At 42.5% G+C, this 25,014-nt stretch overlaps 1 protein-coding gene across 1 annotated transcript; it reads left to right on the plus strand.

Annotated features, from left to right (window-relative positions):
- Nucleotides 1–2,800: 2,800 nt before the first annotated feature.
- On the plus strand, nt 2,801–8,013 carry LOC142760744 (uncharacterized). Its single transcript, XM_075863925.1, has 2 exons — nt 2,801–5,617; nt 6,162–8,013. The coding sequence occupies exons 1-2, from the start codon at nt 2,801–2,803 to the stop codon at nt 6,213–6,215; spliced, it is 2,871 nt and encodes a 956-aa protein (XP_075720040.1). The 3' UTR covers nt 6,216–8,013.
- The last annotated feature ends 17,001 nt before the right edge of the window (nt 8,014–25,014 follow it).

The raw sequence follows: 25,014 nt of genomic DNA on the forward strand, positions 1-25,014 counted from the left end.
AGATTGCTATTGTCTTTATTGATCTCCCGGTGCACTGCTGATACTTCAATTACCATATTTGAATACCACCTGACAAAGCAGAGGGAGCCCATTAGAGCACCCATCCCAAAAGGTGCTACCTGGAAGGGGTTTCTTCGACAGTTATGGTGCCGAACAGCCCGGGACCTCCTAATGAGAATTTTGTGCAAAGTCCACTAATCTGGAAGGACCTGGGGAGTCACTGAAACCAAAACCGATCGGTAAGTAACAGACTTTATGTTACACCATTTGTTTCAGCCACTCTGTTAAGCCCCTGGAAACGTACTTTGTATATGTAAGTCTCTACAAAGGGGTCCCGTAATAATCAGGTCCTTTGTCAGGATGGTAGTGTGGTTAAATGGATTTACATGGGGGTGTATGTGACAAGTGTGATGAATGTGTGTGTAGTGTGATGTTGAATACATCTGTGAGAAGACATACATATCAAATTGTTGAAACTGTATGGCTCCCAGCCCAGAAGTAATATCCACTTCATAGAAGACGATATACACTCAGTGCAAGGAGGAGCAATTGTGTCTATATTGAATTTGCACTCAATACCATTACCCAGTACAATAGGGAAAAACTTTGAATACTGTATTAGAAAATCATTTATATTTTCCTAAATTCACTGCCAAACAGTGATATTGTCCATAAACCAGTTGTATGCATTGCCAGACTGGTATAAGGTGGGAATCAGTACAGACTGATTTCTAGCACATGTGATAATCCGGCATATACACTTTGATGTAAAATAACATCCAAGTAATTAAGTCTGTAGTAGTATAACATCAGACCGCTGGATTGAATACCGTTGTAATATAACATCCTGTATTCATTGAATGACCCTGACACTTACCCCAGGTGCCACCTGTGTCGTAGTAGTAATTACAGTGAAGAACATTGGTATTGGCTCAGACCCAGAGCCCCTAAAGAAATCACCAACATAGATAACAGGCCCCTAAACTACAACCCACAGAGTGAACGGCTGAGCGGGGAGGATAACATATATGTTACCAAATATAATTTGTATGTGAAACCATTACAAAGTGCTAGAGGAAAGAGTTTGGGATATATGCTACATCACAGGCTGTATGAACTGAAAGTGTTCTGCATAAGTGAAAGAGACGAAGGGTTTGTAGAAGTTTGAAATGAATGTGACCAACTCCTGCTTGAATCAATGGAAGTTCATGAATGTAGATTGTGTTGATAAGGATTTGCTCTTGCAATTTGTGGATTGGCAGCATTTTGTCTGTTCTTGATGTTCAAAACAGTGAGGGATATATCCCACTGCTAGAATTGTCTGAAGGAACGACTTTTGATATTGATAGTCTTTCTGAAACTGTAAGATAGATTGTCTGAGATATCTGTCAACAGACTAAGGCCTGTCTGTTTGGAGCTGGGGAGTTTTCCGGAGACTACCCTACGCCCTCTGACCATGGGGTCAGAAAATAGTAAGACAAAAATGCGGGACAGCCTTGAGACGTGGGTCTCTGCCATCAAAATAGTAGAAAGAGCAAAAGGATCTGAGGCTGTGAAGGATTGTAAAAGAATGTTTAAAATGATGGGAGTTGGGTCCTATGGAACATTAGCAGAATGTGATTGGAAAAGATTTATGACAAATTGTGTTGGATGGTTGAAAGACAATAACATGGTGGAAAAAGCCCAAATGTGGTATGAGGTAGCACAGAGAGTGAGTAACACAGAACATAAGAGTATGGAAGCAAATCATGGAATAATGTATGATTTATATGACCCTTTAAGTGAAAAGCTCCTCACTAATGTGTTAACCCCTTTACAACTGCCAAACAGCCCCGCAGCAGCAACTGCGCCATCTCCTTATCCTGAAAATAGCAAGAAAGGCAGCTGCTGGACATGTCCACACTGTGGGCAGCAGAACCCCCTCACTGCAGGATATTGTGTCAGTTGTGGTACGCAGCGCCCCACTAGATTGTTTCCGTTAGTATCAAGTATCCATACACACAGGGGACCAAAACCAGTAGATGTAGACGGGCAACCAGTACCTGGGGCAGTAGGGGAAATCCAGTCACATGAAGCCACTGTGTATCGCCCCTGGAGCCCGGCTGATTTACTAGCTGTATGTAACACACTCCCAGACCCACGTAAAACACCCAGCGCTTTCCATAGAAAGCTGCGAGCAGTACATCTAGCTTACCGTGCTACATGGTCAGATATGGAGAGCCTGGTAGAAACAAAGGGAGGGGAAGTGCTCAAAAATCAAATTCAAGCTGCTATTACAAATCCCGTACCAGCAAATAAAACCAATGAGCAATCAGGACTAGAATACCTGAACGCTATGCAGCCCTGGGTAGATGCTACTCAACAGGATCGAACTGATAGTTTTATGTCATTTTCCCAAGATGTTAAACAGTCAGTCCCTGATTATGCCACAACTTTACAGCAGCAGTGGTTAGATCACGGGTATGAAGAAGGTGATGCAAAAGACTTGCGCCTACTAAAAATAACTTTTATGTCCGGTCTTAAGCCGGCAGTACAAGAAGCTCCTAAAAGAACCCGTCTCGCCCCGATGCAACAAAAGGGGGGCTATAGAGGAAGAGGCAGGGAACAAAAAGACACTTTGAGAACCCAGAGAAGGGATCTTAGCCAGATTACATGCTGGAATTGTGATAAGAAGGGTCATTATTCAGCCCGATGTCCCTCCCGTCCAGTTGAGCCTCCCAATTCTTTGATTGCTGCATAGGAAACTGGCAACCCTGATGTCTCCCTCTGCCCAGTGCTCCCCCCGACAGGTTCATCATTGATGGTGCCTGTTACTTTACCCACAGGGGAAAATACCTCTTTTCTAGTAGACACAGGGGCAGCCAGAACTGTATTACAAACCAAATATGTACCGGCAGAGTTGTTATCACCAGACTATATAGATTGTGAAGGGGTGGAGGGAACATCATTTCAGTTACAGTTAACAAAACCAATGCGACTGAATATACATGACACACAATCAATTGTCTCCCGTGTGTTAGTGTCACCACACACTCCCTACAATTTATTGGGGACAGATGTACTCAGTGCCCTGGGAGCAGCATTGGACTTTTCTTCTGGCACACCTACATTAACCTCTGCCATTCCAGAGTCCCTGCTATGCAAACTCCTTAGTATGGCAAGTATGCCGGACACTGAAAAAGCCCCCAGTACCCCTCCCCTTTGGTTGGCAGACATCCCAGAAAAACTATGGGCGCAAGATAAGATGGATGTAGGAGTTTTAAATGTGCCGCCTGTACAAGTAAATTTAAAACCAGACATGCAGAACCGTCCTGTATGTATAAAGCAATATCCTCTGAGTCCACAGCAAGACGCTGCTATAGAAAAGGATATTAATTCCTTACTGGAAAACAATCTTATAGTGCCCATAATCTCGCCTTTCAACACTCCTCTTTACCCAGTAAAGAAAAAGACACTGCCCGGTCAACCTGTACAGTACCGGATGGTACATGACCTGCGGGCTGTGAATGCTGTGACAATAATTAATACACCACAAGTGCCTAACCCACATACCCTGCTCAACCAGGTCCCCGGCACTGCAGTCTATTTCACAGTTATAGGCTTAGCCAATGCTTTCTTCTCCATCCCGCTGGATAAAGAGTGCCAGCAGTATTTTGCATTTACACATAGGGGAAGACAGTATGCTTGGGTAGTGCTGCCACAGGGTGCCGCAAACTCCCCTGATATCTTCTCACGTACCATGAAAGATATTCTGGACACCTGGCAGCCCCCCAATCAGTCCTCAGTTCTACTACAATATGTAGATGATTTGTTACTTTGTAGTGAGAGTCTGGAGAACAGTGAAACAGATTCTAAATCACTATTAATGTTCCTAGAAGAAGTTGGCTGTAAAGCGAGCAAGCACAAGCTGCAATTATGTGCCAAAACAGTTGTTTTCCTTGGTCACTGTATTTCCCAAGGTATGAAACACTTAACCCCTGACAGGCTGGAAATCATACAGAAACACCCAGTCCCTAGAAACCCTAAACAATTGAGGACTTTCTTGGGTTTAATAGGGTACTGCAGAGCCTGGATCAGGGATGCCTCTGCTATGATGCAACCATTATATGACTGTCTCACCTCTGACCCATTTGTACTGTCACCTGAGGCAATTGACAATTTTCACTCCCTGAAAATGTCCCTGACTACAAGGCCAGCACTGGGACTTCCTGACTACAATAAGCCATTTACTCTGTTCTGCCATGAACAGGCAGGCCATGCCTCTGGAGTATTAGCCCAAGATCATGGAGGCAAGATGCGACCACTTGCCTATTACTCCCTTGCTCTGGATCCCATTGTACTAGGATCCCCGACATGCATACGCGCTGTCTCAGCAGCAGCAGCTTTAGTTGATAAAGCAACAGACATTGTACTCCAACATGACATTATTGTGCAAGTCCCACACGCAGTGCAAGAAATGATGAACACAGTCAAGACAAAACACTTATCAGTTACAAGACTTACTAAAATTGAACTTACTCTTCTGTCCCTTAATGTGACTATCAAACGTTGTGTTGTTCTGAATCCAGCTACACTCCTGCCCCTAGATTCTGAACAAAAGGAGGGAGGAGTGGGGGGAAAGGGACATGGACACCCCCTTATTTTTCAACTATCCACTGATGATGAACTATTTAATTTTGAACATGAACATGACTGTCAAAGCCTAGTGGATATGGAATCAAACGGCATAAACAGTATATTTGATGTTGCTCTGATTAACCCTTATGCTGAGTATTTTGTAGATGGATCTCGATATTGGAGCGAAGACAAAGGACATTTCCTCACCGGGTATGCAGTGGTCCACAATGGTAAGGCCATCATACAACAGTCCCTACCCTCCAGCAGCTCAGCTCAGGAGGCAGAACTAAAAGCACTCGCTGAGGCGTGTAAATTGGGTAAGGGACAGCGTGTCAACATATACACTGACTCCAGATATGCCTTTGGAGTTGCACATGACTTTGGGACAATATGGAGAGCCAGAGGGTTCTTGACCTCGGCAGGTAAACCTATAAAGAATGCAAAAGCAGTAGAAGAACTTTTAGAATCACTGCACATGCCAGACCAAGCAGCTATAGTCAAAGTACAGGCACACACTAATAACAGTGATCTCCTATCAAAAGGGAATGAGGCTGCGGATGCAGCGGCAAAGGACGCTGCTGCTCTCCCTCTGATGATTGTGAAGCCTGTTTTACAACCCATCACAGAGACCCTGTTGCGTGCTTTCCAGGACCAAGCACCCCCTCAAAAGCAAGCAGAATGGGAGGAGAGAGGTGCAGCAATAGGTCTAGGACAGTTGAGGCATCTTAATTCTAAGGTTTGCCTACCAAGAGCACTGTATCCAATGATGTGTGCCCTAGCCCATGGGAAAACACACTGTTCAAAGGGAGCTATGAGCCAGCTAGTGTTACAGACATGGCATGCTCCTGGTTTTCAAAATGCAGCAGCCAAATATACAGAGGGCTGCATGACATGTGCACAACACAACCCTGGTAAAACCACCAAAACACCAGCTAAACACACTCCTAAGTCCTACTACCCCTTTCAGCGATTACAGGTGGACTACATACAACTACCTAAGGTGGGAATGTACCAATATGTACTTGTTTGCACTGATTTATTTTCAGGATGGCCAGAAGCTTTTCCAGTGGCTAAAGCAAATGCAGATACCACAGCAAAGAAACTGATAGCTGAGGTAGTGTGCCGCTATGGAGTACCAGAGACAATTGAAAGTGACAGAGGTACTCACTTTACCCAAGAACTATTGAGGAACATATTAAAAAGCCTTGGGATAGAACAAGCATTTCACACTCCCTATCACCCACAAAGCAGTGGTAAGGTAGAAAGACTAAATGGAACTTTGAAATTAAAAATCCAGAAGGCCATGAATGAAACTTCTTTACCGTGGACACAATGTCTACCCCTGGCTTTATACTCTGTAAGAACCACACCAAGAGGGAAGGATAAACTTTCTCCCTATGAAATATTGTTTGGAAATATGCCAAAGACTGGACTGTATTTTCCTCAGCAGTTACAAAAGCATTATGACAATATGACCACGTACTTGGCTGCCCTACACAAGCAACTGGAGAGGACACATAAACTAATCCTTTCTTCTATTCCAGATCCAAACTTTCTTTCAGGTACCCACTCACTACAACCTGGAGACTGGGTGGTAACAAAGATACACAACAGGAGCAGTCTGGAACCAAGGTACAGCCAACCAGTAGAAGTACAGCTGGTCACCGCCACATCAGTGAAGCTCCAAGGACGAGCCAATTGGATACATGCAAGCCATTGCAAAAAGGTTATCAGCCCAGATGACGTCGCCTCGATCGATGATGTTGCCCTTGGCAGGGTTGGTGTTGATGTTGCCCCTCGTGGGGACGATGACTCAAGTTCTCAAGGAGGAAGTGGACAATAAATTCATAAAACATCATCAAATTATAACAGCATTAACAAACTTATCTGATTGTTGGATATGCACACACAGTCCTATAAGTTCAAAATCCATGCCATACATGGCTGTGCCCCTTAGTGAGAAAGAACTTCTTAACACTACATGTTGGGATCCCTCAAAGGTAAAGGATAACACAAAAAGGTATACATGGTCTAATACCAGTGTGCCCTTACCCATAGCAGGATGGATGGAGGATCCCTGGTGGCAGGTAAATCTAACCCTGATACCTGGTAAGGCACTGATTCTCACACAAAAGGAAAATGGAAAATGGGTCCCTAAAAATGTCACTAAAACACTGACACTAGGTGAGATCCCCATAAAAGGCATAAAGATAAGCTTCAAAAAAACCCAACAGACCTCAGATGTATTTAGACCAAGTCTGGTAGAACGGTACATACATAATGGTAGTTGGGAATACGGCCATTTCTTCCCTTCAGGAAGTAAGACTGATTGTAAACGTTATCCAGGGTATATGGAAGAAACAGACTTACAAGGGAATGAAACTATGTATTGTGGATGCACAGGAGTATACCATGGGTCTTTGGGAACAAATTGTCCTTGGTGTGTATTACAGCAGTCTTTTCCCTTAGTTCATTTTGCTCACATGTTAACCCTAGGAAGTATGCAATGGTTTGACCTTCCCCATGATATATATATAGTGTGCGGACATAATGCATATAAATGGATCCCGCAGACTACCACAGGTACCTGTACCCTAGCTAGGTTACAGTCTGCTACCTGGACATGGGACAAGGATGCACTTCCTTATGATAAAGTACCAAAACATATGCTGTACAAAAGGGAGGGAAAGCAAAAAGCCCACCCATTGGTACACTTACCTTGGCACACCAAGTTAGGATATGCTCTATCCATCTTTGGAGGACCAATTAGAAATGCACATAACATAGAAAAACTAGCAGAGTTGTTTGACAATATTACCAAATTAATATTTGATGCTTTAAATGTATCTTCAGTACTTACCCGACAGCTTATTACTGTTACTAACCAACATACACTTGTACTAGATTACTTAACTGCAAGTCAAGGGGGTATGTGCCAGATAGTGGGTCCTGCATGCTGTCATTATATAGATCCCCAAGGGACAGTACAGATTAAACATGATATTGAACAAGCAAAGCAATTAAAGGAGGAATTTAGGAAAGCCAATTCTGAAGAAGATTGGAACCTAGATTTGCCAGACTGGTTGTCATGGCTGAACGCGGCCTCATGGTTCAGAGGCATTGAGGATGGGCTGCAGGACTCATGCAAGGCGCTTTACATATATTACTCATAATATTGATTATATACGTTTTTGTTAAATTAGTAGCATGTCTGATACCTATGCTATGTAAGAAGGCTAAGAAAATTGTCTATCATAAGCCGAAACCTTTTAATCAACAATACCCTATGTCACAGGGATTTTATGCACAAGGCCAGAACCTGGTGAATGGGTGAACACCCCACCATGTAACACTAAGTGTGTGTTCATTTATTAAAGCTTTGCCATTTATATCTTATATACATGTTAGGACTTTTATACAGGGCATGCTGTTATTGTTATCACCATATAGATATTGACAAAGGTAGAGTCCAACAAATCCAAGCAGCTGTGCAGACGAGCAACTACGGGACTTGTCAACGCACTGACGGGACCCTATACCCAAACCTGAACTTGGTGATAGCATTATATTATTAGTAGTGGCCCTATTCACTATTTTGTTTGAGGTTTATAATCAGATAATTCTTAATCTCTGTATTTTAATATGAGAAAAAGGGGGGTTTGTGATGGATGGTCAAATTGCTTATGTTCTCTGTATTAAATTACACTATGAATTATCAAGCAGGATGCCGGATTATGAAGATATGTATTCTCCATTTTGTAATGATCTCTTTCTGTTACTGCTCGAATCACAAGGGAATAAGTTATTACTTTGTGTTCTTCGTCGTGGCCTTCAATACTGGTAGATAGGAGTCTGGCAGAACGCCTAGACCTGAAATAATCATTATATTTCCAATTAATTCTTTATCTCAGTATTTCACACACATATATGAAATCATCACATAGCCTTATGAAAACCTCCTACATTTCTATTGTTTGTAGGCCAGGATTTGCAGGTGTTAGAAAGATCACGTGACCTCAGTGGGAAGGTACCCTATGACGTATTTTCAGTCTACGTGTAAAATGTTATGATTGGTTGTTCCATGAGAGGTAACACCCTGATTAGAGGGTACGCCCTGAGGGTATATTAACCTATGTATCTTGATTATAAATGAGAATATTGATTGAGACGACAGATTGCTATTGTCTTTATTGATCTCCCGGTGCACTGCTGATACTTCAATTACCATATTTGAATACCACCTGACAAAGCAGAGGGAGCCCATTAGAGCACCCATCCCAAAAGGTGCTACCTGGAAGGGGTTTCTTCGACACGGTATAGGTGTGGAGGATGCTGGTAAAGCGAGAAACCAACATGTCTGTGTGTCAAATTCTGCAGAGATGAGTCGTGACTGGAATAAGTTGTCACAATGGTCTGGGCCGAATGGAGAAAACAAGGGAAAGTGAACGACTAATCAGAGAAAACATCACCTAAGTTAGCGTGGGAAAGCTACAAGTGGAACTGTGATTGGTGAGTCACTCCTAGAACACTGCACAGTACACAGGCAACGATTTTGTAATGTGTACGTAAACATTTTGGTCTGTCCATGAATTTTAGCTCAGTTGTCCAGAAATTTCTGAAGTGGAGGTTGGCAAACCTGGTGACCCCGTTTTTCCTACCTACGGCCAATGCTAGGATGCATGCCATACACGTCGTGTTTCCTACAGGCGTGGCCCAACTAATTGCAGAGGCGTAGCAAGACTAATGCCGTCTTAACATTAGTCCCCAACCGACATAACCGCTGTCACAGCTGCTCGTCCTGCCACAAAGGTGGTGGGAGTGGCAGGTAGGAGTGTGGTCATGTAAAGTCATTGTGTCATCGGACATCAGTACGCAAACAATCCCATGTGATCAACCAGACAGCATAATGCTGTAGGAAGAGACACGTCTGCATGGACCAATAGTAAAGAAACAGGGGCGGAGGTTAAAATATATCAACTAAAGAAGTAGTATTGAAAATAATCAATAAACGCAAACCTAATATCAAGTAATCAACGTCAAACTTCTATGTACCTGCATAAAACAGCACTAGCTATGCATATATACATACGCAATATACATAAATTTGGTAGTGAACAAATAATAAAAACGGGGAATAAAATGAATTCATATAATAAATACCCATAACAATGAAGACATCACAGTGAATACAGTGATATATTATAACTGAACACAATAATTTGCATTCAATGATGTTTGTACAATACCCAGTAGATGACTATACATGTAAATTCATATGTAAAAAAACATAAGGAATGTACAATTTTACACATTCATATACAGTGCATTTGGAAAGTCTACAGACCCTTTCACTTTTTTCACATTTTGTTCTGTTGAGGCCTTGTGCTAAAATAAATTTTTTTTACGTTTTCCCCCATCATTTTGCACTCAATACCCCATAATGACAAAGTGAAAACAGAATGTTAGTAATCTCTGCTAATTTATTGAAAAGGAAAAACGAAAATATTGCATTGACATACCCTTACTAAAGTCTCAAACGATCTCTTGGCAGCTAAATATAATGGCAAATACGCTCTACTGATTCTTCTGGATCTCTCTTCAGCCTTTGACACTGTAGACCACTAACTCCTACTTAACATGCTCCACTCTATTGGCCTTAAATACACAGCTCTCTCTTGGTTTTCTTCCTATCTCTCTGACCGCTCATTCAGTGTGTCATTTGCTGGTTCTACTTCTTCTCCTTTTCCCCTTGCTATCAGGGTTCCGCAGGGATAAGTCCTAGGTCTGCTCCTCTTTTCTCTCTACACAGCCCCTATTGGACAAACCATCAGCAGATTTGACTTCCAGTACCATCTCTACGCTGAGGACACCCAATTATATGCCCCTTCCCATGACATCACCCCTACTCTAATATAAAACACCAGTGATTGTCTGTCCGCTGTCTCTGACATCATGTCCTCTCGCTATCTGAAACTGAATCTTTCTAAAACTGAGCTCTTTGTGTTTCCACCATCTACTAACCTACCTAAACCTTATGTCTCCATCTCAGTGTGTGGCACTACCATAACTCCCAGGCAGCATGCGCGCTGTCTTGGGGTTATTTTTTTACTCAGATCTTTCCTTTACTTCACACGTCCAATCACTTCCCCGCTCCTGTCACTTTCACTTCAAAAACATCTCTAGAATCCACCCTTTTCTTACTGTGGAAACAGCCAAAACTCTCAGGGTATGTGCACACGATAGCAGGCATTTACGTGTGAAAAGACAGACTGTTTTCAAGAGAAAACAGCTGCCTCGTTTCACACGTAAATGCTCCTCCTCGTAATATAGGAGGCGTCTGTGACGCTCGTAAATCTTGAGCTGCTCTTCATTGAGTTCAATGAAGAACAGCTCAAATTACGTTGCAAAGAAGTGCCCTGCACTTCTTTGCCGAGGCAGTCAATTTACGCGTCGTCGTTTGACAGCTGTCAAACGACGACGCGTAAATTACTAGTCGTCTGCACAGTACGTCGGCAAACCCATTCAAATGAATGGGCAGATGTTTGCCGACGTATTGTAGCCCTATTTTCAGGCGTAAAACGAGGCATAATACGCCTCGTTTACGCCTGAAAATAGGTCGTGTGAACCCAGCCTCATTGTCGCTCTGATTGACTCGTTTTGATTACTGTAACTCCTTACTAATCGGTCTTCCACTTACTATACTCTCTCCTCTCCAATCTATCCTTAATTCAGCAGCCAGGCTCGTCTTTCTGACCAACCGCTACACCAATACCTCTACTCTGTGCCAGTCACAGCACTGGTTACCCATAACCTTCAGAATTAAATTCAAACTTATTACTCTCACCCACAAAGCTCTTCACGGTGCTGCACCACCTTACATCTCCTCCCTCATCTCTGTCTACTAGCCTACTCGGGCTCTACGTTCTTCCAACGACCTTAGATTAACATCCACCATAATCCGAACCTCCCACACCCGTCTCCAAGATTTTCTCATACTGCAACAGTCCTCTGGAATGCGCTACCCCAGACAATCCGATCAATTCCCAACATCCACAGTTTTAAACGTGCCCTGAAAACACATATTTTTAGACAGGCCTATAACATCCCCTACTCTCCTTGCGACCTAATGCACTTTATATCTGTCATATACAGATACTGGCTTGTGACCGGCTCATGCAGCTTTATGTGTACTATCCCATGTGTATAAAAGATGGTTGGACCATTGTACTTAACAAGCACTTTTTTACATTTTGTGTCTCCTCATTCTTTCCTCATAGATTGTAAGCTTTTGCGAGCAGGGTCCTCACTCCTCTTGTTGGAATTGTAAATTCATTTTGTCAATTTGTAATGTCTGCTATTGTCTGTACAATGTACCCCCTGAATTGTAAAGCGCTGCTGAATATGTTGGCGCTATATAATTAAAGATTATTATTATTTATTCAGAGGGTTCTTAGCCATAGCTAACTTCCCTATGCTATCAGCTCAGGTTATAAACCAGGTGGGAAAGGATCCCCAAAAATTTTTAGGGTCCAGCTCGACCATAAAATACGCACCCAAAGATACGGCCAAAAACATAAACGCAAGTAGAAACAGATATCCTACTAGCAGAAAGTAGTATCCAAGCAACAGACCTATGAATTTACAGTGCTTAATCTGTCAGTTTTTATTCTCACTAGAATAAACATATTGAAGAAAGGTCTTAACTTTGTTCCAGCAAATAATTTTGAACTTTTTTTTTTATAATATAATTTTTTATTGCTGTTGATTTATAGAACAAAATATTCCATACTACATAACAAAAAAAACTAAGAAAATGTTCAGAGTTAACATTATATCAAACAAAATATTATGTAGTACAGACACTATCCCAAAAGTCAATACTGGAAAATCAACAGTCATCTCCCTAAAACCCTGGAAAATATCACGTGGGGAGGGGAGAGAGAGAAAAAAAAACATTACTCCTCAAACAACTACGAACACATTTTAAACCAGCACTAAGGTCTTTTTCTGTTCGGGGGATAGTGAATGAGATCTGCTTGATGTATACTGCATTTCTGACAATTATTGTTATTCCTTAACCCCATAACCTTTAAAAGCTTCGGCATATAATAAAGTCTGTGATTGATCATGAAACAAATAAATCGGGGATCGTGATTTAACCCCTTAGTGTCTAAGCCTGTTTTGGCCTTGTGGACACAGCCGATTTTTGCAAATCTGACATGTGTTACTTTATGTGGTAATAACTCCAGAATGCTTTTGCCTATCCAAGCGATTCTGAGATTGTTTTCTGGAGACATGTTGTACTTTATGATACTGAAAAAATTTGGTCGTTAAATTCAATATTTATTTGTAAAAAACACCAAAATTGAGAAAATTTGCAAAAATCTGCATTTTTCTAAATTGTAATGTATCTGCTTGTAAAACAGATAGTTATACCACACAAAATATTTACTAGTTAACATTTCCTATATGTCTACTTTATGTTTGCATCCTTTTTTGAACGTCCTTTTATTTTTCTAGGACGTTACAAGGCTTAGAACTTTAGCTGCAATTTCTCGCATTTTCAAGAAAATCTCCAACCTGTATTCAACAAAGACAATAAACTGAAGGAAATATTCCCGGATTTACCTCTCCTTGCATACAAACAACCACCAAACCTAAGGAATCTCCTGGTCAGAAGTGCCCTCTCACCACCATCAGAGACTGGTACTTTTCCTTGCAACAGTAGAAAATGCAAGACCTGTACCAACATCTTATCATCAAACACCATCCAGATACCAAACACGCAGCAGGACTATAAAATCACTGGCACATTCTCCTGTACATCCTCCAATCTAGTGTACATGATCCTGTGTACAAGGTGAATCAATAAAGGAATCTACATTGGAGAAACCATACAAAAACTACAAACCAGGATGAATCTTCACAGACATACAATAAAACAGGAGGTGGATACACCCGGGAGAAAACACTTCTCTTGTCCTGATCACAGTTTGGCAGATTTAAAAGTCCTAATACTAAAGGGTGATTTTAAAAATAACAGAGAGAGAAAAATTTGGGAATTCAAGATGATGATAAAATTCCAGTCATTGACACAAGGCCTCAATCTAACACCAGGATTTATGAGCCACTACATGGACACACGTCACATCTCCCATCAGACTGACTCCAGATGCCTTAACTCCTAAGTCATCACCCCTATAACCTCCGTTTTATTGCCCAGGCTTATCTTAATGATGTATCACCTCATGTACTAATTGTCTTTGCGTAACATCTAAATGTTGTGCTTTTTTCGAAGTCATTCATTTGTAAACTGCCTGAAGAAGGAGCCTCTGTGCTCTGAAAGCTTGCATACAGAACTTTTATGGTTAGCCAATAAAGGTATCATACCTTCTATACTTTTGTCTTTTTTGACACAAAGGTATTTAACATTGCAAGAATATTTCAAAAGGTTATTTTTTCAGGGACCAGTTCAGTTCTGAAGTGGCTTTGAGGGCCTTATATATTAGAAAGTCCCCATAAATCATTAAAAACTGCACACCTCAAAGTATTCAAAACAGCATTCAGAATTTATTTTAACCCTTTAGGCATTTCACAGGAAATAAAGCAAAGTAGAGGTGAAATTTACAAATTTCAATTTTTTTTACGAAATTCATTTGTAATACAGTTTTTTCTGTAACACAGAAGGTTTTACGAGAGTAACGCAACTCAGTACTTATTGCCCAGATTCTGCAGTTTTTAGAAATATCCCACATGTGGCCCTAGTGTGCTAATGGACTGAAACACAGGCCTCCGAATCAAAGGAGCACCTGGTGGATTTTGGGGCCTCTATTTTATTAGAATATATTTTAGGCACCATGTAAGGTTTGAAGAGGTCTTGTGGTGCCAAAACAGTGGAAACCCTCCAAAAGTGACCCCATTTTGGAAACTACACCCCTCAAGGAATTTTTTAAGAGGTATAGTTAGCATTTTTAGCTCACAGGTTTTTTGCTACATTTATTGGAACTGGTGTGTGAAAATGAAAATCAACTTTTTTTTTAAAAAAAACATACGATGTTTTAGTTTTTACAAGTAATAAAGGAGAAAAAACACCATAAGATTTGTAAAGCAATGTCTCCCGATTACGGCAATACCCCATATGTGGTAATAAATTGCTGTTTGGACCCACAGCAGCGCTCAGAAGGGAACGAGGGCCATTTGGATTTTGGAGCGCAGATTTTGCTGAAATGGTTTTCGGTGCCATGTCGTGTTTAAAAAGCCCTGGAGGGACCAGAACAGTGGAAACTCCCAAAAAGTGACCCCATTTTGGAAACTACACCCCTCAAGGAATTTTTCTAGTGGTATAGTTAGCATTTTGACCCTACACGTTTTTGCTGAATTTATGGGAATTATGCAGTGAAATTGAAAATAAATAATAATTTAATAATTATATAATTATAATTTAATAATAATAAAATGTAGCTTTAGCTCTGATTTTTTCATTTTTACAATAAATAAAGGAGACAAAACACCCCAATATTTGTAAAGCAAACTCTTCTGAGCACAGCAATACCCCATATGTGGTAGTAAACTGCTGTTTGGACACATGGCGGAAGTTAGAAAGGATGGAGCGCCACTTGACTTTTTGAGCTCAAGTTTTGCTGGACTGGTTTGCGGCCCCATGTCACATTTGCAGAGCCACTGAGGGGTCAAAATAGTGCAAACCTGGCAAAAGTGGGAAACGATACCCCTCGTAGAATTTATCTAGAGGTATAGTGAGCATTTTGACCCCACAGTTTTTTTGCTGAATTATTGGAATTAGGCAGTGAAAATGAAAATCTACATTCTTTCCACTAAAATGTTGAATCCCACAGGTGTTTCATAGATTGTATTAGAATGAGGCAGTGAAAATGAAAATTTATTTTTTTTCCCAAAAATATGTAGTTTTGCACCCAATTTTTTTTCCACAAGGGGTAATAGGAGAAAAAACAACACATAATTTGTTACCCAATTTCTCCCGAGTACGGCAATACCCCATGTGTGGCCCTAAACTGCTGTTTGGGCACATGGCAGAGCTCAAAATCAAAGGAGTGCCATGTGGCTTTTAGAGCACAGATTTTGCTGGACTGGTGTACGGGCGCCATATCGCATTTGCAGAGCTCCCTTAGGTACCAGAGTAGAGTGGAAAACCATGAGAAGTGACCCCATTTTGTAAACTACACCCCTCAAGGCATTTATTATTTGCCTGGACATATGACAGGGCTTAGGAGTGAAAGGCGCATGTGAGACCTATTTTGGTGATTTTCGCAGCATTAGCCCACAATGGCAGTGCTTTGGGGTCAAATAGTAAAACAAACCCCCAGAAGTGACCCCCATTTTGGAAACTGCACCCCTGAAGGCATTTTATTAAGTGGTGTAGTGAGCATTTTGACCATACAGGTTTTTTCTTCTATTAGAAATGAATGCTCAGTGGATGGTGCAAAGTGAAAATTGCAAATTTCCACAGGTATGTGCCATTTTAGTGCACAATATTTTGTGCCCAGTTCGTGCCACTGAAGACAAATACCTCAAACTGTTAAGCAGGTTCTCCCGGGTATGGCGATGCCATATATGTGGACGTAAACTGCTGATTGGGCACGCTGCAGGGCTCAGAATGGAGGGAGCGCCATTTGGCTTTTGGAGCGCAGATTTTGCTTAGTGGTAGTTTTGTTTGGGGTTTTGCTGGTATTTCAGTTTATCATTTGGGGCTTATGTAAGCTGTGCGGAGTACATCAGGGTATAATAAGAGGGTATAATAATTGGGGGCTGTGTTCACACGGAGTATTGTGCCGAGTTTTTTGACGCGGAAACCGCGCCGCAAGACTCGACAAAAACGGCCCGAAAACGCCTCCCATTGATTTCAATGGGAGGCGTCGGCGTCTTTTTCCCGCGAGCAGTAAAACTGCCTCGCGGGAAGGGGAAGCGACATGCCCTATCTTCGGGCGCTTCCGCCTCTGACCTCCCATTGACTTCAATGGGAGGCAGAGAAAGCGTGTTTCGCGCTGTTTTGTGCCCGCGGCGCTCAATGGCCGCGGGCGAAAAGCAGCGCGAGAATCGCCGCGAAAATCGGCATGCAGGGATAGGAGTGTCTGCCTCGGACTTCCAAACTGAGTTTTGAGGCAGATATTCCTCCTGCAAAATACCCTGTGTGAACATAGCCTAATGGTGCCTGCAGCATGGTAGGTGTAATTTGATCTGTGATTGCAGATCTCCATATGCTGTGAACACTGCTTAGTGTTTGGCTATTCGTGTAGTCCCCTCCCTCTGCATTTTATATTTAAAACAACCACTATCCCATCAGTCAGTACCCCTTGAGAAAGCTGACGGCGAAACGTGCGTCGGGGGTCGGTCAGTGTGGAGTGTTCCTGCGTGCTTCCTATCATGCAGTCCATGGGTTTGTGCAATATCCTTTATTTATAAAGCATGGTCTTTGTTTTGGGTGCAACTTGGAGCTCTAGCTGTATACTCTTATATGCATGCACAATTGTGTGCTCTTCTGTTAGGTGCTAAATATATTTATGTGCTTCTGTTGTCCAAATACTTGATCTATATGATTATCTTTTCTATAGATATCTGCATTTGTTACCACATCACAGGATGTTTATAGTATGGTAGCATATATATTGGATTATTCACGCAGCTCCTCCATACTCTCCTTTTTAACTGTGTGCTATATTGTTTTTATATTTTGATGGCCAATGTGTTATGTATATTTCAATAAAGTTTATATTGTCATGGTACATGACTTGTGCTATGTGTGTTTCATTTTCTGGATATACTAGTAGTCTTCACAGTCTGGTATAGGTATTGATATTTGCTTTATGATTTGTGTGGACGCATTATTGTTTGGCGCATGCCAATGGTCTATACTCGTATAGGTATTCATGATTGGGCACGCTGCAGGGCTCAGAATGGAGGGAGCACCATTTGGCTTTTGGAGCACAGATTTTGCTTAGTGGTAGTTTTGTTTGGGGTTTTGCTGGTATTTCAGTTTATCATTTGGGGCTTATGTAAGCTGTGTGGAGTACATCAGGGTATAATAAGAGGGTATAATAATTGGGTAAATAAATAATATTTCATACATGTTTTTGCCAGTGTCGCACTGATAAATGGTGCCAGATCTTATCCGCTTTTGGACACTCTGCACATTTTGCATCACTATATTCTGAAAGCCAGAATTTCTTTATTTTTTTCTCCACCGGAGCTGTGTGAGGGCTTATTTGTTGCAGGAAAATCTGTAGATTTTATTGGTATCATTTTGGGGTACATGCGATTTTTTGATCACTTTGTATTTAATTTTTTTGGTAAGCAAGGTGACCAAAAACCTGCAATTCTGATGTTTTTTATTATTTATTTTTTTACGGCGTTCGCCATGCGCTATGAATGACAATTTTACTTTATTCTGCGGGTCGGTACGATTACGGCGATACCATATGTATATAGTTTCTCTTATGCTTTGCAGTGTCTGCATGATAAAATCACTTATTGTTTCAAATAATTTATTTTTTGTGTCACCATATTCTGAGAGCCATAACTTTTTTATTTTTCCGTCAAAAAAGCTGTGGGAGGGCTTGTTTTTTGCGGGACGGGATGCAGTTTTTAATGGTATAATTTTGGGGTACATGCAGCTTTTAGATCCCTTTTTTTATTCTGTTTTGCGAGGGGTAGTGGCTAACAAACAGCGATTCTGGAATAGTTTATTTAATTTTATTACGGTGTTCACCATACGCGTAAAATAGCATGATATTTTTATAGTTTGGGTCATTACGGACGTGGGGATACCACATGTGTACTTTTTTTTTATGTTTTTTGGTTTTTCCTGTAATAAAAGACTTATTATTGGAAAAAAGACGGTTATAGTGTTTTTTAACATGAAACTTATGTTTTTTTACTTTTTTACAACATTTTTATTAACTTGTTTTAACTTTTTTTGTGTCCCACTAGGGAACTTGAAGGCATGAAGCCCTGATCGCTATTCTAATACACTGCACTACCTACATAGTACAGTGTATTAGACCTGTCAGCTATTCACTGACAGCAAGCCTATTAGGCTTCGCCTCCCGGCGGGGGCCTATTAGGCTTCCATGCTAGGAAGCGATTGTTAGGCTACGGTTGTCATAGCAACCATCGGAACACCCGTGGGTGCCGATGGTTGTCATTAGCAACCATAGGTTGCGATCTAAGGGGTTAATCGGCCGGATCGGAGCCTTTCTCCAGTCCTGGCCATTAGAGCACGATGTCAGCTATGACAAACAGCTGACACCCATGCCCGTGGCAACCATCGTGGTTGCCGACAGGCTACAAGACACTTCGATGCAACACACTTCGCGTTGATCGATGCATCTAAGGAGTTAATCGGCCGGATCGGAGCCTAGCTCCGGTCCTGGCCGTTGCAGAGGGGTGTCAGACAGCTGATAACCGGCGGTGATAGCACTGGCTCAGCTTCTGAGCCAGCGCCATCACATACACTACGTCATGGAGCTGTCATTGGTCAGTCTGCTTTGATTGACCAATCACAGTGATCGCCGGCAGGAGACCGCTGTGATTGGTCCCCTGCCGTCTTACTGTGCCGATCAACTGTCATAAACAGTTGACGGCACAGTTGACAGGGTGACAATTTTTAGCCAGGAAGCACCGGTACGTCCTTAAAGCACTGCAATACAGGACGTACCCGTGTGTCCTGGTGCGGTAAGGGGTTAATGATGCTTCTCCGATATGTTTATATACTAACCCCCAATCGATCCTAATCCCAAGATCCTTATCCTATTTTCTTTGTGATTTAATAAGATTTCCTTCATTCACTAAAAGGATTTTTTTATATAGTGAAGACAATGATTTATATTTAATGGCCAAAAAGGCATGATGTATTTGAAAATATCTAAACACACCGCAATCAGGGACCTTGTACAGATTTTGCAGTTCCATAAAAGTTTTTAGTTGTGCATTATTAAATAAATGTGATGACATGCTTGTCCCATAGAGGAGTGACTTCAATAAAGTTATTCATTTTTTCAATGAGTTTGACAGCATCCCAGACACGCAGCTGGTTATCATAAATAGGTCCAAGTCCCAAAACAGGGGAATTCAGAACCCCGGCTTCTAGAGCTTCAGAAATATTAGACCATTTGTCCCCTAGTGTTTTCAACAAAAATCTATTAGCCCCCAGGCCCTCCCAGTCCCAGAACTGTTGGAACTGAGAAGCTATAAATAGAAGTATTTAATGCAATTTTTTTCCCGTTCCAAATTAGGTTATTAGATATAGCTTCTAGAGTTTTAAAAAAATTGCCGGGTAACCAAATCAGACAGTTGGAGACATTTTTTTATATTTTAGGTAAAAAAAACATGTTGATCAGTGCAATTTTTGCAGCTCTGGTCAATGGTAACTTATTCCATGCTTTAACTTTCCCCCTCAAAAATGCAAACAGAGGAATTATATTCAGTGTAATGTAGTCAGCGGGGTCCCTAGTAATTTTTATGCCTAAATATTCAAACACCTCAACAGAGTTCAAGGAGGAAATCTGATTGGGAGTAACCTCAGCTTAGGTATTTGACAAACTAGATTTTTAACAATTAATTTGAAGGCCAGCCCGCTCACCAAACTCTTGGTATAACCGAAGTAGATGGTCGACCGAAGATAAATCCCCTATAAACAGAAGAACATCATTTGCGTATAACGAGATTTTAGAGACCTCATTACCCATTTGAAAACCCACTATATTCTCGGAGGTTCTTATCTTCATTGCCAAAACCTCAATTGCTAAAGTAAATAAGAGAGGGGATAGAGGACAACCCTGCTGCATTCCCCTTTCTAAGTTAAAGTAAGCTGATTTTTGACCATTAATGCCTGCTCTGGCCTGTGGTTGCCTATACATTAATTTAATCCAATTTATGAGTTTTTCCCTGATACCAAAACAACCCAAAATCCTATAAAGAAAACACCATTCGACTGTATCGAAAGTTTTCATCGCATCGATTGAGAGGATAGCACCCTTCTTAGCGTACACGTTCCCGTATTGTAAATTAGCAAAGACTCAGGGGACATTCTTTACCATAACTCTTCCCGAAATAAACCCGGTCTGGTCCGAGTGAATTATACTTTATTACCTATATAAGTCTGCCGCCCAGAACCTTGGCCAACAGCTTGACGTCAGTATTCAACAGTGAAATAGGCCGGTACAATTCCTGCAAGAGAATCTCCTTATGTTTCTTAGGAATCACAATAATTTCTGTGGTCTCCATAGATTCGGGAGGCCTACCTCTAACATAGGAAACATTTTGATGCTTCCACTAGAATAGCGATAAATTTAACCTGGTATAACTTATATAGTTCAAATGGTATTCTGTCTACTTCCATAGCTTTGTTACTTGGCGTTTCCAGCAGGGATGCTCTCAATTTCTCCGATGTTATTGGGTGATCTAGCATTAATCTTTGTTCATTATCAGTATTAGGGAATAACATTCAATCCAGATAAGCAGTACAGGTCTTGATAGAATGCTCTGAATTCTTCTACTACTTCCCTAGCATCATGCCCCTTTTGTATTCTTAATGGAGGAAATAGAATTGGAAGGCCGTTGGTTATTTACAATATGGGCCATAAATGTACTTGATTTGCTAGCTTCAAAATAGTATTGTTTGCAAATTAAAAAGATTTCTGATTCTGCTTCCTCCTGTATCAAGTTTTCATATTTAATTTGGGAGACTTTCCATTAAGATTCAGTAGCTTTTAAAGGATTATCTACATATTGCCTTTTAGCCTCCTCTAGTTGTTTTTTTTAATAATATCTCTTTAAATAAACTGTGTTTTGTTAATAATATTTTAGTTTTTGAAAACAATTCCCCTAATAAATGCTTTTAGGGTATCCCGTAATATTGCTGAATCCAGATAACCTGAGTTGGCTTCCAGAGACACTGACAATTCATTACCTGTCTCGCGGAATGGAATTTTCACCAGGACTGAAAAATCTTATATACCTTACTAGAGATGAGCGGTCCGAACATCGGGAAAAATTCGGTTCGCAGCGAATCCGAACTTCACCGGGTTCGGCCGAACCCGTTTTGACCGAACCCGGCTACAATTTGGCGCCTGCCACAAGTTAGATGTAAAATGGAGGATGTCACAATATCACCTGACATCAGGCTACCCCATAATGCCTGGCAAACTGCTCTCCCAGCAAATCGGGAGGCAGCATAGGGGCGGGCTCAAGCCTGCAATAAAAGTCTATGCACGGAGCTCAGCGGCCATTTTACAGACAGGAGCTGTAGGGATAGCATCTCTGTGCAGTTAGGGAAAGCTTTAGGAATCTAAAAGACAAGGAATCCAGCAATCGAAGGGGCTCATCCACTACAGTGGGAGTCTAATCTCAACATCCAAATTGCAATACAAATTCTCCATTTGCCAAGCCAGTGTGTGAATAAGCTTTTAGAAGGGGCTCATCCCCGTTGCATGGGTTAACCTAACAATCCAACTTGCAATACAGGCAGCCTTTGTAGTACTACAACGCCCAGCATTCCCTGAGTGCACAGTGGCTGATAGAAATTCTCACTCATTGCCATTTGCCAAGCCAGTGTGTGAATACGCTTTTAGAAGGGGCTCATCCCCGTTAACATAACAATCCAACTTGCAATACAGGCAGCCTTTGTAGTACTACAACGCCCAGCATTCCCTGAGTGCACCGCGGCGTGGCTGATAGAAATTCTCATTCATTGCCATTTGCCAAGCCAGTGTGTGAATACGCTTTTAGAAGGGGCTCATCTCCGTTAACATAACAATCCAACTTGCAATACAGGCAGCCTTTGTAGTACTACAACGCCCAGCATTCCCTGAGTGCACCGCGGCGTGGCTGATAGAAATTCTCATTCAGCGCATTTGCCAAGCCAGTGTGTGAATACGCTTTTGGAAGGGGCTCATCCCCGTTAACATAACAATCCAACTTGCAATACAGGCAGCCTTTGTAGTACTACAATGCCCAGCATTCCCTGAGTGCACCGCGGCGTGGCTGATAGAAATTCTCATTCATTGCCATTTGCCAAGCCAGTGTGTGAATACGCTTTTAGAAGGGGCTCATCCCCGTTAACATAACAATCCAACTTGCAACACAGGCAGCTGAGGCAGCCTTTGTAGTACTACAACGCCCAGGGCCAGCATTCCCTGAGTCAGTGCACAGTGGCTGATAGAAATTCTCATTCATTGCCATTTGCCAAGCCAATGTGTGAATACGCTTTTAGAAGGGGCTCATCCCCGTTGCATCCAACTTGCAATACAGGCAGCTGAGGCAGCCTTTGTAGTACTACAACGCCCAGGGCCAGCATTCCCTGAGTCAGTGCACAGTGGCTGATAGAAATTCTCATTCATTGCCATTTGCCAAGCCAGTGTGTGAATAAGCTTTTAGAAGGGGCTCATCCCCGGGGTTTTGATTCAACTTGCTGCACTCCAGCACAGCAGTGAAATGTCTGGTAAAAAACAAGGTTGTGAAAGGACGGAGTAGAGGTAAAAACACCCATGCCTTGTCCTCTTCCAGTCCAAATGTTTGATCTGTTGGTTCCAGACCCAGTACCAGCATTTGTGGCACAAGACATGTGCCCAGTTCCACTAGTAGCAGCAGCCATGTGCCTGCTGGTAGTAGTAGCAGTATCAGCAAGCCAGACTTGTCCATCTCCTCCGATGGGGGTGTTACTTTCGACAATACGGCCATTGTGGACTGGTTGGCTGGCTCACGGTCATCTCAGCAGGAAGACTCTGACGATCTGGCTTCAAGCCAGGTTTCGTTGGATTCCAGATCCTCTACAGTTCCTTGGCACAGTGACAGTAGTAATATGGGTATTTCTAGTGTTTCCATTCCATCATCTATGTCTTCACTCCCCCTTCCTAGCGGGAAGCCATCTTTCCTGAGAGTCCTAAGAGACATCTCCTCGGGTGCGAAGGAAGATACTGAACAACATAGTGATGATGATTTGTTTTCTGCGAGTCAGCCAACGGAGTGTGTGGTGGAGGTGGAAGCGGTATCCGAGACGCATAGCTGTGGTAGTGGGGGTGTTGGTGGTAGCCGTGGTGGCAGATACAGTAATGAGGGGGCGCATGGAGCCCGCCATGATGTCACATCACATTCACAACACAGTGACAGAAGTGGCGGGGATGATGAGGAGGGCTATGATGATGTTGTTTTAGACAGGACGTGGGAACCAGGTGACGAGGTGATGACGGCGTCAGAGGAGGAGGGTAGTAGTGGCGGCACTGGCAGTGATAAACAGCCAAGCCGAGGTAGGGGCAGAAGTCAAACGTTGCAGCGGTAGGGTCAGCTCAGGAACCGGTGACGGCGACACTGATGCTACTGGTGTCCCAAAAAAAGCCTGCCAGACAAGGGGTAAGCTCGGGTGGTGGTGGTGGACGTGGTACTACCTCTTTACGGTACTCTGCCGTGTGCCAATTTTTCTGTACCTTCCCGGAGGACAAAAACATGGCATAGTGCCGTATCTGCAAGCAGAAAGTAAGGCAGGGCAGCAATGTAGGAACTACCGCTCTACATAAACACATGGAGCGGCATCACAAGGCCATGTGGGACAATCGACATGCCCCACCATCATCATGTACAACTAATGAAGACCCCTCTGCCGCTGCTGCTGCTGCTCCGAGTCCCTGTCATCTAAGTAGTAGCCAGGCCTTATCCACCATGTCGTTGTCGTCATCATCATCATCACTGTCACTAGTGCTCCTCCTACGTCCCGTCAGTTATCCATTACGGAATCGTTGTCAAATAAGCAACAATATATACCCAGTCATCCACTTGTCGTGCGGCTTGATTCACACCTGGCTAAGTTGTTGGTGGTGCAGTCGCTGCCGTACCACCTGGTTGACTCCGCCGGCTTCAAGCAATTGATGGCGTGCGCTCAGGTGGCGAATACCTAGCCGACATTACTTCTCCAACACAGCTGTCCCTGCCTTGCACAAGCACGTGGAGGAAAAGGTGGGCCAGTCCTTGCAATTATCCGTGTGCAGCAGGGTACATGCCACCGTCGACACGTGGAGCAGCAACTATGGGCAGGGATAGTACATGTCTTTCACGGCCCACTGGGTCAATATTTTGCAGTCTGATGCACCACCGCAGCAATGCCAGGCATTACCACTTCCATGCTTGTATCTTTCTGGTTCAACTCCGGACACCAGGCGCCTACCATCCTACTCCTCCTCCTTGCCCTCCTCAATGGAGGTCTTCCCGTCCCCGACAGGACACAGCGTATCTTCCACTCCTCCTCCCTCTTTTCATAGGTGCAAGGTAAAGCGCCACAACGCTGTCTTACACCTGCTAAGCCTGGGCAAGAAAAGCCACACAGGGCAGGAGCTGCTGCTGTGCATCAAAGAGGAAATCGCACGCTGGCTGTCT

This window comes from Rhinoderma darwinii, chromosome 1, assembly GCF_050947455.1.
Source record: "Rhinoderma darwinii isolate aRhiDar2 chromosome 1, aRhiDar2.hap1, whole genome shotgun sequence".
NCBI lineage: Eukaryota > Metazoa > Chordata > Amphibia > Anura > Rhinodermatidae > Rhinoderma > Rhinoderma darwinii.

Excerpts from the sequence above, each read along its gene's own strand:
- LOC142760744 (XM_075863925.1), top strand. The coding sequence starts at position 2,801 with ATGGTGCCTGTTACTTTACCCACAGGGGAAAATACCTCTTTTCTAGTA. Across the intron at positions 5,618-6,161 it reads ACTACATACAACTACCTAAG|ATCCAAACTTTCTTTCAGGT; the intron begins GTGGGAATGTAC and ends CTTCTATTCCAG.